General features: G+C 49.6%; 1 protein-coding gene across 2 annotated transcripts in view; it reads right to left on the bottom strand.

The window, feature by feature from the left end:
• LOC147114396 (tyrosine-protein kinase ITK/TSK-like) overlaps positions 1-19,717 on the bottom strand; it is a 200,001-nt gene that overhangs the window by 16,687 nt on the left and 163,597 nt on the right. For both annotated transcript variants that reach the window (XM_085996069.1, XM_085996070.1), the window contains 3 exons: positions 11,717-11,933; positions 10,212-10,276; positions 9,087-9,205 (listed from right to left, as the gene is read on the bottom strand). In XM_085996069.1, coding sequence (XP_085852195.1) covers positions 9,087-9,205; positions 10,212-10,276; positions 11,717-11,933 — 401 coding nt within the window. The remainder of the gene's footprint in view (positions 1-9,086; positions 9,206-10,211; positions 10,277-11,716; positions 11,934-19,717) is intronic.

Here is a 19,717-nt window from a genome sequence, read left to right as displayed (position 1 = left end):
TTGGAGTTTTGCTAAGTGGGAGAGTTCGGATAAGTGGGAGGTGAGGGTGTGTTTTTTGCTCTGTTTTGTTCCCCACTCCCAGGCTTAGACATCACTGCGGAGGCGGAGCAGCGAGACGAGTCAACCAAACAGGCTCCACAGACAGTATACAAGGAGGAGGTTGGTGATCAGCTGGTTGGTTGGTTTTCTTCCTTCTCTTCTCTTTCATACCTTTAAGTTGGTAAGTCCTATTGAATAGTGGTGTGATATTATCATATATATCCGGGCAGGGTCTTCATAACTAATAATAAGAAATTAAATTAATTATATAGAATGGAGCAGGTGATGTGTTACTGTTGCGAGATGTGGGAGCCGGTGAACCCCATTGAGGCTAACGGTGATTACATCTGCGACAAGTGTTTGCTGCTAGAGGAACTCAAGTTCCATGTTATGGAGCTTGAGACCGAGCTTCGGACACTGCGACACATCAGGGAGGGGGAGAAGTTCCTGGACTCTATGTTTCAGGAGATGGTCACACCTATGAAGTTAATTACTGCAGATGTAGTCCGTGGTCAGGGACAGGACGGTGTGACTACGAGTGAGGAAGGTACAGGGATCCAGGATGTAGTGTTGAAGGAGACGCAGCCCTTGTTCTTGTCCAGCAGGATCGAGGTTCTTACTCCCTGTGAGGGCGGGAGCGGGGACTGCAGGGAAGATGAGCAACCTGGCCACAGCACCGTGGTACAGGGGGCCATTCAAGTGGAGGGAGTAAAAAGAAATGTTGTAGTGGTAGGGGATAGTATCATTAGGGGGATAGATAGGGTTCTCTGCAGTCAAGAGCGGGAGTCCCGAAGGCTGTGTTGCCTGCCTGGTGCCAGGGTTAAGGACATCTCTTCTGGGCTGGAAAGAAACTTGCAGTGGGAGGGGGAGGATCCAGTTGTCGTGGTCCATGTTGGTACAAACGACGTAGATAGGACAAGGAAGACGGTTCTGTTAAAGGAGTATGAGCAGCTAGGGGTCAAATTAAAAAACAGAACCTCAAGGGTAATAATCTCTGGGTTATTACCTGAGCTACGAGCGAATTTGGCTAGGATAAATAAAATTAAAGAGTTAAATGCGTGGCTCAAAGACTGGTGTGGGAGAAATGGGTTTTGCTTCTTGGGACACTGGCACCAGTACTGGGACAGGAGGGAGCTGTTCTGTTGGGACGGACTCCACTTGGCCAGTGCTGGGACTAGAGTCCTGGCGAATCATATAACTAGGGCTGTAGAGAGGGCTTTAAACTAATTAGTGGGGGGGAGGTTTCTAGAGAGCAAATCATAGAAATGACAACAGAGAAGGTCATAGACTTAGGTAGCAGTGGGGGAATTAAAAAACAGAATGTGTCAGGAAGGGACAGAAGGTATGGAGTAAAAAGTAAAGTACTAAAAAGGGAAAAAACAGGAACTAAGTGTTACAAAACATATTTGAAAGTTCTTTATCTGAATGCACGTAGCATTCGTAACAAAATGAATGAGTTAACGGCACAAATAATGACATATGGGTATGATCTTGTGGCCATTACAGAAACATGGCTGCAGGGTGACCATGACTGGGAATTAAACATACCAGGTTATTTAACAATCAGGAAGGACAGGCAGGAAGGGAGAGGAGGTGGGGTGGCTATGTTAATAAAGGAAGGAATCACTATAATACAGAGAAATGATATTGGGTCAAAGGAGCAGGATAGTGAAACAGTTTGGGTGGAGGTAAGGAATAATAAGGGGAAAAAAACACTAGTGGGTGTAGTCTATAGGCCTCCGAACAGTTGCAACTCTGTTGGACGGAGTATTAATCAGGAAATAGTTGAGGCTTGTAATAAGGGAACAGCTATAATTATGGGGGATTTTAATTATCATATTAACTGGACAAATCAAATTGGGCAGAGCAGCCTTGAGGAAGAGTTCATTGAGTGTATTAGGGATGGGTTTCTTGAGCAGTATGTAACTGAACCGACCAGGGGGCAAGCAACCTTAGATTTGGTCCTGTGTAATGAGACAGGATTAATTAAAAATGTCCTAGTAAAGGATCCCCTTGGAATGAGTGACCATAACATGGTTGAGTTCCATATTCAATTAGAGGGTGAGAAGGTTGGATCTCAAACAAGCGTGCTGAGCTTGAATAAAGGAGACTATGAAGGTATGAGAGCGGAATTAATGAGAGTGGACTGGGAAAATAGATTAAAGGGTAAGACGGTACATGACCAGTGGTGTACATTTAAGGAGTTATTTTACAACTTCCAAGAAAAATATATTCCACTGAGGAAAAAAGGGTGTAAAAGAAAAGATAGCCATCCGTGGCTAAGTAAAGTAATTAAGGATAGTATCCGACTAAAAACAAGGGCATATAAGGTAGCCAAATCTAGTGGGAGGATGGAAGATTGGGAAGTCTTTAAAAGACAGCAAAAAATAACAAAAAGATTGATTAAGAAAGGGAAGATAGATTATGAAAGTAAATGAGCAAAAAATATAAAAACAGACAGTAAAAGTTTCTATAGTTATATAAAAAGAAAAAGGGTGGCTAAAGTAAATGTTGGTCCCTTAGAGGATGAGACCGGGAAATTAATGGTGGGAAACATGGAGATGGCAAAAACACTGAACAATTATTTTGTATCAGTCTTTACAGTAGAGGACACTAAGAATATCCCAACACTGGACAAACAGGGGGCTCGAGGGGGGGAGGAACTAAATACGATTAAAATCACTAAGGAAGTGGTACTTGGTAAAATAATGGGACTCAAGGCGGATAAATCCCCTGGACCTGATGGCTTGCATCCCAGGGTCTTGAGGGAAGTAGCGGTAGGGATTGTGGATGCATTGGTAATAATTTTCCAAAACTCACTGGACTCAGCAAAGGTCCCGGCAGATTGGAAAACTGCTAATGTAACACCATTATTTAAAAAGGGTAGTAGGCAGAAGGCTGGAAACTATAGACCTGTTAGCCTAACATCTGTGGTTGGTAAAATGTTAGAGTCCATTATTAAGGAGACAGTAACGGGACATTTGGATAAACACAATTTAATAGGGCAAACTCAGCATGGTTTCATGAAGGGGAAGTCATGTTTAACAAATTTGCTTGAGTTTTTTGAGGAAGTAACATACAGGGTGGATAAAGGGGAACCAGTGGACGTAGTGTATTTAGACTTCCAAAAGGCATTTGACAAGGTGCCACACAAAAGATTATTGCTCAAGATAAAAAATCACGGGATTGGGGGTAATATTCTGGCATGGGTGGAGGATTGGCTATCTAACAGAAGGCAGAGAGTTGGGATAAATGGTTCGTTCTCAGATTGGCAACCAGTAACTAGTGGTGTTCCGCAGGGGTCAGTGCTGGGTCCCCAACTCTTTACAATCTATATTAACGATTTGGAGGAGGGGACCGAGTGTAACATATCAAAGTTTGCAGATGATACAAAGATGGGACGGAAAGTAGTGAGTGAGGAGGACATAAAAAACCTGCAAAGGGACATAGACAGGCTAAGTAAGTGGGCAGAGATTTGGCAGATGGAATACAATACTGGAAAGTGTGAAGTTATGCACTTTGGCAGGAAAAATCATAGAGCAAGTTATTATCTTAATGGCAAGAAACTGGAAAGTACTGTAGTACAAAGGGATCTGGGGGTCCTGGTGCACGAAACTCAAAAAGTTAGTATGCAGGTGCAGCAAGTGATCAAGAAGGCCAATGGAATGTTGGCTTTTATTGCTAGGGGGTTGGAATATAAAAACAGGGAGGTATTGCTGCAGTTGTACAAGGTATTGGTGAGGCCGCACCTGGAATACTGCATACAGTTTTGGTGTCCATACTTAAGAAAAGACATACTTGCTCTCGAGTCAGTACAAAGAAGGTTCACTCGGTTAATCCCGGGGATGAGGGGGTGGTCATATGAGGAGAGGTTGAGTAGATTGGGACTCTACTCATTGGAGTTCAGAAGAATGAGAGGCGATCTTATTGAAACATATAAGATTGTGAAGGGGCTTGATCGGGTGGATGCGGTGAGGATGTTCCCAATGATGGGTGAAACTAGAACTAGGGGGCATAATCTTAAAATAAGGGGCTGCTCATTCAAAACTGAGATGAGGAGAAACTTCTTCACTCAGAGGGTGGTAGGTTTGTGGAATTTGCTGCCCCAGAAAGCTGTGGAAGCTACATCATTAAATAAATTTAAAACAGAAATAGATAGTTTCCTAGAAGTAAAGGGAATAAAGGGTTACGGGGAGCGGGCAGGAAATTGGACATGAGTCTGGGTTCGGAATGGTCATGGCCCTGTGGGTAGTGGAGCGGGCCCAGGGGCCGTGTAGCCTTGTTCTGCTCCTACTGTGTTCTAATTCTGTTAGATTTCAGGAGATGGTTTTATTCCTGTTCCTGGCTGGGGTGGAGATCGCCTTTACAGAAGGTAAGTACTGTAGAAAATATAGGGACAGAGTGATCTCCTGGAAGAATTTCGATCGCCTAGATGGGTCGGAGAGGAATTTCCCAGATTTTTTTCTCCCAAATTGGCCATTGGGTCTTTATCTGGTTTTTCGCCTCTCCCGGGAGATCACATGGGTTCGGGTGGATGCAGAGTGATAGAAGATTTGAGGTTAGGATCAGATCAGCCATGATCTTATTGAATGGTGGAGCAGGCTCGAGGGGCCGATTGGCCTACTCCTGCTCCTATTTCTTATGTTCTTATGTTCTTATCTCTGCGCTCCTCCAATTCTGGCCTCTTGAGCATCCCCGATTTCCATCGCTCCACCATTGGCGGCCGTGCCTTCAGCTGCCGAGGCCCCAAGCTCTGGAATTCCCCCCCTAAATCTCTCCGCCTCTCTACCTCTCTCTCCTCCTTTAAGACGTTCCCGTATACCTACCTGTTTGACCAAGCTTTTGGTCACCTGCCCTAATATCTCCTTATGTGGCTCAGTGTCAAATTTTGCTTGATAATCGCTCCTGTGAGGTGCCTTGGGACGTTTTACTAGGTTAAAGGCGCTATATAAATGCAAGTTGTTTATTACGCGATACAGGAATGACTTTCAGGATTGTTGTAAAACCCAACGGGCTCACTGATGTCCTTTAGGGAAGGTAACCTGCCGTCCTTACCCGGTCTGGGCCTATACGTGACTCCAGTCCCACACCATCGTGGGTGACTCTGAACTGCCCTCTGAAGTGGCCGAGCGAGACACTCAGTTTGTATCAAACCCGCTCCCAGCGGTTCAAGAAGGCGGCCCACCCCCACCTTCTCAGGGCAACTAGGGGTGGGCAATAAATGCCGGCCTTGCCAGCGACGCCCACATCCCCAGAAGGAATTTAAAGAAAGTAACATCTCCTCCCCCAACAGGAAGTCACCCAGTCCTCTATCAACCCTTCCATGGTGTTCTATTCCACCCCCACCCCTAGAGAAAAGAGCCCCAGCCTGTTCAATCTTTCCTGATAGTTATAACCTCTCAGTTCTCGTATCATCCTTGTGAATCTTTTCTGCACCTTCTCCAGTGCCTCTATACCCTTCTTATAATATGGAGACCAGAACTGTGCACAATGCTCCGAGTGTGGTCTAACCAAGGTATATGGAGACTGGAACTGTGCACAGTGCTCCAAGTGTGGTCCAACCAAGGTATATGGAGCCCAGAACTGTGCGCAGTGCTCTGAGTGTGGCCTAACCAAGGTATATGGAGACTGGAACTGTGCACAGTGCTCCAAGTGTGGTCCAACCAAGGTATATGGAGACTGGAACTGTGCACAGTGCTCCAAGTGTGGTCCAACCAAGGTATATGGAGCCCAGAACTGTGCACAGTGCTCCGAGTGTGGTCTAACCAAGGTATATGGAGACTGGAACTGTGCGCAGTGCTCCGAGTGTGGTCTAACCAAGGTATATGGAGACTGGAACTGTGCACAGTGCTCCAAGTGTGGTCTAACCAAGGTATATGGAGACTGGAACTGTGCACAGTGCTCCAAGTGTGGTCTAACCAAGGTATATGGAGACTGGAACTGTGCACAGTGCTCTGAGTGTGGTCCAACCAAGGTTCGATACAAGTTTACCATAACTTTGCTGCTTTTTAATTCTATCCCTCCAGAAATGAACTCCAGTGCTTGGTTTGCTTATTTTATGGCCTTATTAACCAGCGTCGCTACTTTTAGTGATTTGTGAATCTGTACCCCCAGATCTCCCTGTTCCTCTACCCCATTTAGACTCTTATTATATAAGGCGTATGCGGCCTCCTTATTCTTTCTACCAAAATGTATTACCTCCCACTTATATAGATTATTAGTCCAGTAAAATAACCTTTACACTGCAATTTCCACCATTACCATATTACAATGGTACTATTACCATGGAATATATTACGATGTTACATACAGCGCCTTTAATGTAGTAAAACACCTCAAGGTGCTTCACAGGAGCGATTAGCAAACTAAATCTGACTCCGAGATATTAGGACAGGTGACCAACAGCTTGGTCACAGGGGTCGGTTTTAAGGAGAGTCTTAAAGGAGGAGAGAGAGGCGGAGAGGTTTAGGGAGGGAATTCCAGAGCTTAGAGCCCAGGCGGCTGAAGGTACGGCCGCCAATGGTGGAGCGATGGAAATCGGGGGATGCGCAAGAGGCCAAAATTGGAGGGGGGCAGAGACATGTTGTCTAAATTTCCTTTGATACCCTTAACTATAACCTGTTTAATTCCCTTCACCCTCAAAACCCATCCCTAACAGAGAAACATTCCTGGATCCACATTCTCCATTGCACTATTTGTACAGGTTGGGTGATTGGGCAGAAACATGGCAAATGCACTATAATGTGGATAAATGTGAGGTTATCCACTTTGGTGGCAAAAACAGGAAGGCAGATTATTATTTGAATGGTAATAGATTGGGAGAAGGGGAAGTGCAAAGAGACCTGGGTGTTCTTGTGCACCAGTCGCTGAAGGTAAGCATGCAGGTGCAGCAGGCGGTTAAGAAGGCAAATGGTATGTTGGCCTTCGTAGCAAGAGGGTTCGAGTACAGGAACAAGGATGTCTTGCTGCAGTTGTACAGGGCCTTGGTGAGACCGCCCCTTGAGTATTGTGTGCAGTTTTGGTCGCCTTACCTGAGGAAGGACGTTCTTGCCATGGAGGGAGTGCAGCGAAGATTCACCAGGCTGATACCTGGGATGGCAGGAATGACGTACGAGGAGAGATTGTGTCAATTGGGCTTATACTCACTGGAGTTTAGAAGATTGAGAGGGGATCTCATCGAAACCTATAAAATTCTGTCAGGTCTGGACAGACTAGATGCAGAAAGGATGTTTCTGATGGCCGGGGAGTCCAGAACCAGGGGTCATAGTCTAAGGATAAGGGGTAAGCCATTTAGGACTGAAATGAGGAGGAATTTCTTCACCCAGAGAGTGGTGAACCTGTGGAATTCTCTGCCACAGAGGGCGGTGGAGGCCAGTTCATTAAATATATTCAAGAAAGAGTTGGATATATTTCTTGAGGCTAAAGGGATCAAGGGATATGGGGAGAAAGCAGGGACAGGGTACTGAATTTGGATGATCAGCCATGATCTCATTGAATGGCGGAGCAGGCTCGAAGGGCCGAATGGCCTACTCCTGCTCCTATCTTCTATGTTTCTATGTTTCTATGTTTTTTGCAGATCTACGTCAAGTCTTCCCTCACTGTGAAGTCAATGGAAATATAAGTGGGGAGAGATGTAGAGTGAGCTGTGACTCACTGTCGCCCGTTTTACACTATTGCCCAATGTCCAGAGCTGCCCCATTCTCTTCTTCTTCAGAGAGTTAAGGTCCAAGGGCACTCGCCCTTCCCTTGTAACTCAGCGCTCTAAGTTCGTGAATCAGCTTTACAGCTGGACTCCCTCCGTACTTCTACATCCCTCTCGTACCGTGACAGAGGTCAAACTATTCCCATCTGTGTCGATGACACCTCTCTGCATTTTTGAAGAGCTGGGTCTTGTCTCCCTTCCCCGCACTTTGGCCTAGAAATTGGGTTGGGGCGCCAAAGTGGCGCAAAAGTCGCCTGAGCGCAGGATTTAGCGCAGCGTTCGAGGCTTTAGCGATCGTCAGATATTCCGTTTCATTGCTCCTCGAGGGACACGGGGCGAGGCTCGAGGTGCTCCACGTCCCTCTTAGGGCGCTGAAACTGAATATCGCAGCGCAACGTGCCGCAGCGCCACATGCTGCGGCACGGCACGCTGCGGTACTGCAGGCCTTCCTCCCACTGTTAAGGGGGAGGTGCCTGCAACAGCGCGATCCCCGCTCGCGAGTGCCGGCAAATGAGCCCGGCACCAAGGAGAAGTGCCGGGTTCTTGGGAAACAGCCGGCAATGCCGCGGGGTGGGGGGGGGACCAGGAGGTCGGGGACGGAGGTGCTGGCAGGCGGCCGCTGAAAAGGTGGCTGCCCCGCACCTCCACCTTAACTTGCGCCACTGCCGGCACAGTAAGGCCCCGTGAACCGGGCGCGGGTAGCGAATGGCGCTACTGCGGTGTTCGCTACCAAATATCGCGAATGGGGCACAAATGGGGCGCTGCGCACACCGATGACGTCATCGGTGGCGGCGCAGCGCAAATGGCTAACGCCACCATTAGCGCCCCTACTGAATATCGCGGGAGACGCAGCCACTGGCGCGACAGCCACTGACTGCCTCTTTAGGCGCTAACAGGTGGCGCTACTCACCCAATTTCTCCCCCTTTGTCTTTCATAGTGAACAAACTGGTCTGATTCCCCTCGGTGCCCTCCACATGGTTTATGCAAAACCCTTTGAACAAGCTCTCCAATTAGTCCATGGTTTATGTGTTCAACCATAAATGTATTTTGATGCTTTGGCAACATAAGATGTAACTTATCATGCCAATAAAGCGATTTGAATTGTGAATTGTGAATAGTCCCACTCCCCCCCGCTCTTTCCCCACAGCCCTGCAAATGTTTCCCCTTCAAGTATTTCTCCAATTCCCTTCTGAAAGTCACTATTGAATCTGCTCCCACCGCCCTTTCAGACAGCGCGTTCCAGATCACAACAACTCGCTGCGTGAAACACATTCTCCTCCTCCCCCCTCTGGATCATTTTGCCGATTATCTTAAATCACATTCCTGCATTAAACAGCTTCTCACCAAAAGACCAGACATCGGACTTGCTGCTGAACTTGGAGTATCGGAAAACTTCGGGAGCCGACCATTTGACTGGGAACTTTGAGCCTGAGGAGCTGGTGTACTGGTCATCAAGGACAAATCTTCGGGGCAGAGAGAGAGAGAGAGAGCGAGAAACAGATGTCAGTTCCGGTCAGAAGGGGAGAGGCAGCACTGTAGCATGCCGGGGTGTAAAATATAAACCTGGGTATTCTGAGGCCTTTCCACCATCTACAAGGCACAAGTAAGGAGTGTGATGGAATACTCTCCACTTGCCTGGATGAGTGCAGCTCCAACAACACAAGAAACTCGACACCATCCAGGACAAAGCAGTCCGCTTGATCGGCACCCCATCCACCACCTTAAACATTCACTCCCTCCACCACCGGCGCACCGTGGTTGCAGTGTGTACCATCTACAAGATGCACTGCAGCAACTCGCCAAGGCTTCTTCGGCAGCACCTCCCAAACCCGCGACCTCTTCCACCTAGAAGGACAAGGGCAGCAGGTGCATGGGAACACCACCACCTCCAAGTTCCCCTCCAAGTCACACACCATCCTGACTTGGAAATATATCGGCCGATCCTTCATCGTCGCTGGGTCAAAATCCTGGAACTCCCTCCCTAACAGCGCTGTGGGAGTACCTTCACCACACGGACTGCAGCGGTTCAAGAAGGCGGCTCACCACCACCTTCTCAAGGGCAACTAGGGATGGGCAATAAATGCTGGCCTTGCCAGCGACGCCCACATCTCAGGAACGAATAAAAAAAGACACCAATAAGACAAAGGCTCCCGAAGCTGAGCCTCTCCCTCTGGGAGCATTTATCAAGGAACCTTGGGTCATGGATGGAAACCCGTAGACAACACGCCTGCGGTTTCACCATGTACTTGGGCAGGTGTGGCTCCGCACTGGGAGCTTGCATTCAGAAAATTCCCAATCTCCCTTGTGTGATACACTTAAAACTCAGAAATAAACAGGACGAGAATATCCTTTACCGTAATATATGTAAAACTCAAATAAATGGAAGGAGAATATTGGCTGATAAATACAGTTATGAATTCACGAACTGTAGCGGCGCGAACCACGGGCCCGGAGAGGTTAAGTCATTACCTTGTCATTCCGAAATCAGACACTTTAATTAAGAGCGAGTCTCCTATCAAACAGTTCCTCGCTGCCTGTAAGAGAATCGCAAAGAGAGATGTTACAACTGATCCAAAGTGAGCAGCGATCGATGGTGCGCGGCATCGGGAGCACTGAGATGTAGCTTCACGGCTCCAGTTCCCCGCCACGGCTGAGATCCACATCCCAGCACAAAGCACCGGAGGGAGTGATTGTCGGGCAAAGGATAGAAAACATTGGGACATTGGAACGCTCGGAGCAGGAGGAGGCCGTTTTGCCCCTCGAGCCTGCTCCGTCATTCAATGAGATCGTGGCTGATCTTCGACCTCAACTCCATTTACCCGCCTTTGCTCCACATCCCTCCATCCCCTCACCCAACAAAAATCCATCGATCTCAGTCTTGAAAGCTCCAATTGACCCCCAGCCACAGCCTTTTGGGGGAGAGAGTTCCAGATTTCCACCACCCTTTGTGTGAAGTAGAGCTCTCCAATTAGTCCCACTCTCCCCGGCTCGCTCCCCATATCCCTGCAATTTCTCCTTTTCAAGTATTTCTCCAATTCCCTTTTGAAAGTTACTATTGAATCTGCTTCCACCGCCCTTTCAGGCAGCGCATTCCAGATCACAACAACTCGCTGCGTAAAAAAAGAAATTCTCCTCACCTCCCCTCTGGTTCTTTTTTCAATTTGACCGGTTTTCCTTCACCTTGACCTCCCTTCAAGGTGCTGATCTCTTTACAGTAGCCATTCTCCAGGTCGGAGCCCAGACATTGAGTGTCAGCGGGGTGTCTGACCATGGGGGGAATTATAACTTATTGAAACATATAAGATTCTGAGGGGGATTGACAGGGTAGATGCTGAGAGACTGTTTCCCCTGGCTGGAGAGTCTAGAACCAGGGGTCACAGTCTCAGAATAAGGGGTCGGCCATTTAGGACTGAGATGAGGAGGAATTTCTTCACTCAGAGGGTTGTGAATCTTTGGAATTCTCTGCCCCAGAGGGCTGTGGAGGCTCAGTCGTTGAGTATATTCAAGACAGAGATCGATAGATTTTTGGACTCTAGGGGAATCGAGGGATATGGGGATCGGGCAGGAAAGTGGAGTTGAGGTCGAAGATCAACCATGATCTCATTGAATGGCGGAGCAGGCTCGAGGGGCCGAATGGCCGACTCCTGCTCCTAATTCTTATGTTCTTATAACCAAGCCCAACGCTGTTCTAGCCCAACATTCATGGCCGGACACTGACCAACAGGAGTAACTGAATCGGGAGCAGGAATCCCGGCTGACTGTTCACCCTCCTCGGTGCCAATGGTGACAACCCAACCCAACCCAATCCATCCCAGCTGAGCCAGGCTAACACAGACCAAGCCAAAGATGGAACCTCTAACCTTCCAGCTTGCACAGCTCAGTACCACTATAGCCAGTGCAGACACGCGCCAAGCCAAGCCACGTCTCGTCCAATGAAAGTTGCACTTTGATTGAAGAAAGGCAAAGGTCCTTACCAGGTCTCGGTGGATGAATTTGTTGCTCTCCAGATACTCCATCCCTTGACACACATCGTGGCACATGCCCAGGAGAGTGTCCTTGCTGAAGGTCCCACGATTGACCCTGAGGTACTCTGACAGACAGCCATACTTCATATACTCGAAGACCAGGTAGGTAGGGCTGTTCTGCGTACAGATACCGTATAATTGCACGAGCTTCTCATGAGAGAGCCTCCTAGCAACAGAGAAACAAAAGACTTGCATTTCTACAGCGCCTTTCATGACCTCAGGACGTCCCAAAGCACTTTACAGCCAATGAAGTACTTTTGAATTGTAGTCACTGTTGTAATGTGGGAAATGCGGCAGCCAATTTGCGCACAGCAAGCTCCCACAAACAGTAATGTGATAAATGACCAGATAATCTGTTTTAGATGTTGGTACTTACCCACCAACAGTGCGGCACGTCCTCAGTGCTGCCCCTCCGACAGTGCAGCGCTCCCTCAGTACTGCCCCTCCGACAGTGCGGCGCTCCCTCAGTACTGCCCCTCCGACAGTGCAGCGCTCCCTCAGTACTGCCCCTCCGACACTGCAGCGCTCCCTCAGTACTGCCCCTCCGACAGTGCGGCGCTCCCTCAGTACTGCCCCTCCGACACTGCAGCGCTCCCTCAGTACTGCCCCTCCGACAGTGCGGTGCTCCCTCAGTACTGACTCTCCGACAGCGCGGTGCTCCCTCAGTACTGCCCCTCCGACAGTGCGGCGCTCCCTCAGTACTGCCCCTCCGACAGTGCGGTGCTCCCTCAGTACTGACTCTCCGACAGCGCGGTGCTCCCTCAGTACTGCCCTCTGACAGTGCAGCGCTCCCTCAGTACTGCCCCTCTGACAGTGCAGCGCTCCCTCAGTACTGCCCCTCTGACAGTGCGGTGCTCCCTCAGTACTGACTCTCCGACAGCGCGGTGCTCCCTCAGTACTGCCCCTCCGACAGTGCAGCGCTCCCTCAGTACTGCCCCTCTGACAGTGCAGCGCTCCCTCAGTACTGCCCCTCTGACAGTGCAGCGCTCCCTCAGTACTGCCCCTCTGACAGTGCGGTGCTCCCTCAGTACTGACTCTCCGACAGCGCGGTGCTCCCTCAGTACTGCCCCTCCGACAGTGCAGCGCTCCCTCAGTACTGCCCCTCTGACAGTGCAGCGCTCCCTCAGTACTGCCCCTCCGACAGTGCGGCGCTCCCTCAGTACTGCCCCTCCAACAGTGCGGCGCTCCCTCAGTACTGCCCCTCTCACAGTGCAGCGCTCCCTCAGTACTGCCCCTCTGACAGTGCAGCGCTCCCTCAGTACTGCCCCTCTGACAGTGCGGCGCTCCCTCAGTACTGCCCCTCCAACAGTGCGGCGCTCCCTCAGTACTGCCCCTCTCACAGTGCAGCGCTCCCTCAGTACTGCCCCTCCGACAGTGCGGCGCTCCCTCAGTACTGCCCCTCCGACAGTGCAGCGCTCCCTCAATACTGCGTTGGAGCATCAGCCTGGATTTTGTGCTCAGGTTTCTGGAGTGGGACTTGAACCCACGACCTAATTGGCAAAAGAACTAGAGGGGAAGTGAGGAGCCATTATTTCACACAGAGGGTTGTTAAGGTCTGGAACACGCTTCCAAATGACGGTGGAATCAGATTCCATAGGAAATTTTAAAAGGCAATTGGACATGTACTTGAAGAGGACTGATTCACAGGGCCGTGGGGAAAGAGCAGGGGGGAGTGGGACTAATTGGAGAGCTCGTTCAAAGAGCCGGCACAGGCACGATGGGCCGAATGGCCTCCTTCCCTGCTGTAAGATTCTATGATTCTAAACCCTTTGATAAAAACCCCCCAAAGATGCCTAAACCTAACCAAAGAATACCAAAAAGGGAAAAAATTAGTAACCAGAAACCCAATGTACAATATTTAGAAGTTACAGAAATTCTCTTTGTTAATGGAATCTTTTTTCTGGTATCAACGTAGATGCCAAGCCCGGCTCAACAGAACAAGAGCCTGTAAAGTTCAATCTACAACACGCTTCACCCTTGAGGACCTCCCTCACTTGCTTGAGTTCCCGATCAGGGTCAGGTCTGGGGTCAGATTCTGGCAGCTTTTACTCACCTTTGACCCTTCCAAGGTGAGTCAAATAAGTTACATCTGATCTGATCTTTACTCAATCACAACCCTTCCGTCTTCCCAATACATCGTCCGGCTTCTTCACAACCACCCGTTTGGCCACCTTGTCCCCACTCTGTGTAACCTGATGCTTTCTGCTGGTTGTCCTAAATTTGCCCTCCATAATCCTGAAGCAAGTCTTCAGACGTGGGACGAGGTGCTGGGCTGAGTGGTACCTCACTGTTACCGGAATCGGTCACATCCCTGAGAGACATCTTAAATCAAAGGAAGAGCAAAGCAACCCCTGCAGGTAACATCTCCCAGTCTCTGTCTGTCATCTTCCCTCTCTCCACCATTATCTGTTTAATTCTCGCTGTCTACCTGTCTCTTTACCTGTCTCTCTCTCACTCTCTGCCCCCCTCTCTCAATTCAATTCAATTCAATTCAATTCAAATCGCTTTATTGGCATGACAAGTTACATCTTATGTTGCCAAAGCATCGGAAAACATTCATGTTTGTTCACAAAAATACAGATCTATCCATACAGTGTATAAACAGATATATCCCTGAGTGTATAAATATACTTTCATATAATTTATATATACTCTTTTCTTATCTTTAGTGGTTGTTCCTCTGTTTATGGCAAGCTGTAACATAGTGTGCCGCCAGTGTTATGCAACTTCTCTCTTCCCCTAGTAGGTATGGGAGTTTTTGGTCGTCATTCAAATTTCTGAATTCCGGGCATATTTTTGTGAATTTTGGGTAGAAATTCTCCCTTATGCCCTGATATTTTCTACAAGCTGTGAGGAAGTGCATCTCTGTCTCCACCACTCCCTGACTGCAGTGAGAGCATATCCTGTCCTCTCTTGGTAGCCGGGTCTGCCTGTGTCTACCTTTTTCGATCGCCAGGCTATGTTCACTAAGTCTGGACATTGTCAAAGTTTTTCTCAGTTTGCTATCCTTTACCATGGTCAGGTAATCAGCCATGTTGTATTGTCTGTTTAGGGCCTCTCTCTCTCTCTGTCTGTCTGTCCCTCTCACTCTCTCTCTCTCTCTCTCTCTCTCTCTCTGTTAATCTCTCTTTGTCAGTCTTTCTCTACCTGTATCTCTCTCTTTTTACTTACCTCTCTCTCTCTCTCTCTCTCTGTCTCTCTCTCTCTCTCTCTCTCTGTCTCTCTGTCTCTCTCTCTGTCTCTCTCTCTGTCTCTCTCTCTCTCTCTGTCTCACTCTCTGTCTCACTCTCTGTCTCACTCTCTGTCTCACTCTCTGTCTGTCATTCTCTGTCTGTCATTCTCTCTCTGCCTCTCTCACTCTCTGCCTCTCTCTATGTCGCTCTATGTCTCTCTCTCTCTGACTCTCTCTCTCTTTCTCTCACTCTCTGACTCTCCGCCTCTCTCACTCTCTCTCTGCCTCTCTCTCTCTCACTCTCTCTCTCTCTCTCTTTCTCTCACTCTCTGCCTCTCTCTATGTCTCTCTCTGCCTCTCTCATTCTCTGCCTCTCTCTCTCTCTGCCTCTCACTCTCTCTCTCTCTCACTCTCTCTGTCTCTCTCACTCTCTCTCTCTCTCTCTCTCACTCTCTCTCTGTCTGTCTCTCTCACTCTCTCTCTCTCTCTGTCTCACTCTCTCTCTCTCTCTCTCTGTCTCGCTCTCTGTCTCTCTCACTCTCTCTCTCTCTCTCTCTCTCTCTGTCTCACTCTCTCTCTCTCTCTCTCTGTCTCTCTCTCTCTCTCTGTCTCTCTCTCTCTCTCTCTGTCTCTCTGTCTCTGTCTCTCTCTCTCTCTGTCTCTCTCTCACTCTCTCTCTCTCTGTCTCACTCTCTCTCTCTCTCTGTCTGCCTCTCTCTCTCTCTGTCTCTCTCTGTCTCTCTCACTCGCTGTCTGTCTGTCTCTCTCGCTCTGTCTCTCTCTGATCCTTTCTGTTCTGTGAGATGAGGGTTTTGCTCGACCTGTACAAAATTCCTGCTCAGAGACACAAGAAGTGTTTGTAGGAGAAGAGCGTCTCCTGGGATCATTCTCTGCTGGTTTCACTGCGAGTCTCTCTCTCGGCTTCACTGAACTTTCAAAGGTATGAGGCACGTGGTCAGCACTGGGATCGGAAAGAAGTGCAGGGTGTAGATAATAGAGAGGAGGACTGTGACAAAATACAGGAAGACATGAATAAACTTGCAGATTGGGCGTGTAATTAGAAAATTAAGTTCAATTTAGAAAAGTGTGAGGTGGGACATTTTGGTAGGAAGAATAAGGAGGCCACTGTTTGGATAATAAGAGCCTAAATGGGGTCGAGGAGCAGAGGGATCGAGGGGCACAGATACACAAATCACTAAAAGTAACGACACAGGTTAATAAGGCCATAAAAAAGCAAACCAAGCACTGGGTTCATTTCTAGAGGGATAGAATTATAAAGCAGAGAAGTTCTGTTAAACTTGTATCGCGCTTTGGTTGGACCACACTTGGAGCACTGTGCACAGTTCTGGGCTCCATATACCTTGGTTAGACCACACTTGGAGCACTGTGCACAGTTCCAGTCTCCATATACCTTGGTTAGACCACAATGGGAGCACTGTGCACAGTTCCAGTCTCCATATACCTTGGTTAGACCACAATGGGAGCACTGTGCACAGTTCTGGACTCCATATTATAAAAAGGACATAGAGGCACTGGAGAAGGTGCAGAGAAGATTTACAAGGATGATGCCAGAGCTGAGAGGTTATACCCATCAGGAAAGGATGAACAGGCTGGGGCTCTTTACTCTAGAAAGGAGAAGGCTGAGGGATGACCTGATAGAGGTCTTTGAGATTATGAAAGGGTTCGATAGGGTAGATCATAAGAACATATGAACTGAAGAAATAGGAGCAGGAGTCGGCCATTCGGCCCCTCGAGCCTGCTCCACCATTCAATAAGATCATGGCTGATCTTCGACCTCAACTCCACTTTCCCGCCCGATCCCCGTGTCCCTCGATTCCCCGAGAGTCCAAAAATCTATCGATCTCCGCCTTGAATATACTCAACGACTCAGCCTCCACAGCCCTCTGGGGCAGAGAATTCCAGAGATTCACAACCCTCTGAGTGAAGAAGAGACGTAGAGAAAATGTTTGCACTTGCAGGGGAGACCAGAACGAGGGGCCATAAATATAAGATGGTCACTAATAAATCTAATAGGGAATTCAGGAGAAATTTCTTTACCCAGAGAGTGGTGAGAATGTGGAACTCGCTACCACAGGGAGTGGTTGAGGTGAAAAGTGTCGATGCATTTAAGGGGAGGCTGGATAAACACATGAGGGAGGAAGGAATAGAAGGATATGGTGATGGGGTGAGATGAAGAGGGGTGGGAGGAGGCTCGTGTGGAGCACAAACACCGGCACGGACCAGTGGGGCCGAATGGCCTGTTCCTGTGCTGTAAACTCGATGTAACTCGATGGCTGGAAACCAAAGTGATCAGAATTGGAAATTCTGGATTTGAATCCCTCCATCGGAATCGGTATCATCGGGAGCAGAGAGAGGGGCCGGAGGCAGCAAACAGGGGAGAGAAGGAAAGGTGGATCTGAATAGGTCAGACTGCTGTCACAAAGGGTCAGTTGGTCATTTAATATCCTGTCAACGGATATTAAAATCTGGGCTGAGCGGGAATTGTCCGCGTTCGTGTGGCTGATAGTGTGGTGTGACCTAAAGTCAACACTGCTCTGCAGTAGCTGATCAATCCCGCTTCAAGATCTGACGCCATGTCTCCACTGGATGATTCAACATAGAAACATAGAAGATAGGAGCAGGAGTAGGCCATTCGGCCCCTCGAGCCTACTCCGCCATTCAATGAGATCATGGCTGATCATCCAAATTCAGTACCTGGTCCCTGCTTTCTCCCCATACCCCTTGCCCCTTTAGCCTTAAGAAATATATCCAACTCCTTCTTGAATATAACATCCAATCCACACTCCGTGTCTCTCTCTCTCTCTCTCTCACCCCCTGGGGACACAATCCACACTCCGTGTCTCTCTCTCTCTCTCTCACCCCCTGGGGACACAATCCACACTCCGTGTCTCTCTCTCTCTCTCTCACCCCCCTGGGGACACAATCCACACTCCGTGTGTCTCTCTCTCTCTCTCACCCCCTGGGGACACAATCCACACTCCGTGTCTCTCTCTCTCTCTCTCACCCCCCTGGGGACACAATCCACACTCCGTGTCTCTCTCTCTCTCTCTCACCCCCCTGGGGACACAATCCACACTCCGTGTCTCTCTCTCTCTCTCTCACCCCCTGGGGACACAATCCACACTCCGTGTCTCTCTCTCTCTCTCACCCCCTGGGGACACAATCCACACTCCGTGTCTCTCTCTCTCTCTCACCCCCTGGGGACACAATCCACACTCCGTGTCTCTCTCTCTCTCTCACCCCCCTGGGGACACAATCCACACTCCGTGTCTCTCTCTCTCTCTCTCACCCCCCTGGGGACACAATCCACACTCCGTGTCTCTCTCTCTCTCTCACCCCCCGGGGACACAATCCACACTCCGTGTCTCTCTCTCTCTCTCTCACCCCCCTGGGGACACAATCCACACTCCGTGTCTCTCTCTCTCTCTCACCCCCCTGGGGACACAATCCACACTCCGTGTCTCTCTCTCTCTCTCACCCCCTGGGGACACAATCCACACTCCGTGTCTCTCTCTCTCTCTCTCACCCCCTGGGGACACAATCCACACTCCGTCTCTCTCTCTCTCTCTCTCTCACCCCCTGGGGACACAATCCACACTCCGTGTCTCTCTCTCTCTCTCACCCCCTGGGGACACAATCCACACTCCGTGTCTCTCTCTCTCTCTCTCACCCCCTGGGGACACAATCCACACTCCGTGTCTCTCTCTCTCTCTCACCCCCTGGGGACACAATCCACACTCCGTGTCTCTCTCTCTCTCTCTCACCCCCCGGGGACACAATCCACACTCCGTGTCTCTCTCTCTCTCTCACCCCCTGGGGACACAATCCACACTCCGTGTCTCTCTCTCTCTCTCTCTCTCACCCCCCGGGGACACAATCCACACTCCGTGTCTCTCTCTCTCTCTCTCACCCCCCTGGGGACACAATCCACACTCCGTGTCTCTCTCTCTCTCTCACCCCCCGGGGACACAATCCACACTCCGTGTCTCTCTCTCTCTCTCACCCCCTGGGGACACAATCCACACTCCGTGTCTCTCTCTCTCTCTCTCACCCCCTGGGGACACAATCCACACTCCGTGTCTCTCTCTCTCTCTCTCTCTCACCCCCCTGGGGACACAATCCACACTCCGTGTCTCTCTCTCTCTCTCACCCCCTGGGGACACAATCCACACTCCGTGTCTCTCTCTCTCTCTCTCACCCCCTGGGGACACAATCCACACTCCGTGTCTCTCTCTCTCTCTCTCACCCCCCGGGGACACAATCCACACTCCGTGTCTCTCTCTCTCTCTCTCACCCCCCGGGGACACAATCCACACTCCGTGTCTCTCTCTCTCTCTCACCCCCTGGGGACACAATCCACACTCCGTGTCTCTCTCTCTCTCTCACCCCCTGGAGACACAATCCACACTCCGTGTCTCTCTCTCTCTCTCTCACCCCCTGGGGACACAATCCACACTCCGTGTCTCTCTCTCTCTCTCTCACCCCCCGGGGACACAATCCACACTCCGTGTCTCTCTCTCTCTCTCTCTCACCCCCTGGGGACACAATCCACACTCCGTGTCTCTCTCTCTCTCTCACCCCCTGGGGACACAATCCACACTCCGTGTCTCTCTCTCTCTCTCTCACCCCCCGGGGACACAATCCACACTCCGTGTCTCTCTCTCTCTCTCTCTCACCCCCTGGGGACACAATCCACACTCTCTCTCTCTCTCTCTCTCACCCCCCTGGGGACACAATCCACACTCCGTGTCTCTCTC

Source organism: Somniosus microcephalus, chromosome 8 (genome assembly GCF_052327205.1).
Source record: "Somniosus microcephalus isolate GS21.2 chromosome 8, FLI_Smic_1.0, whole genome shotgun sequence".
Classification (NCBI taxonomy): Eukaryota; Metazoa; Chordata; class Chondrichthyes; order Squaliformes; family Somniosidae; genus Somniosus; species Somniosus microcephalus.
Note: the sequence above shows the minus strand (reverse complement) of the source record. Positions and strands in the feature narration are given on the sequence as shown.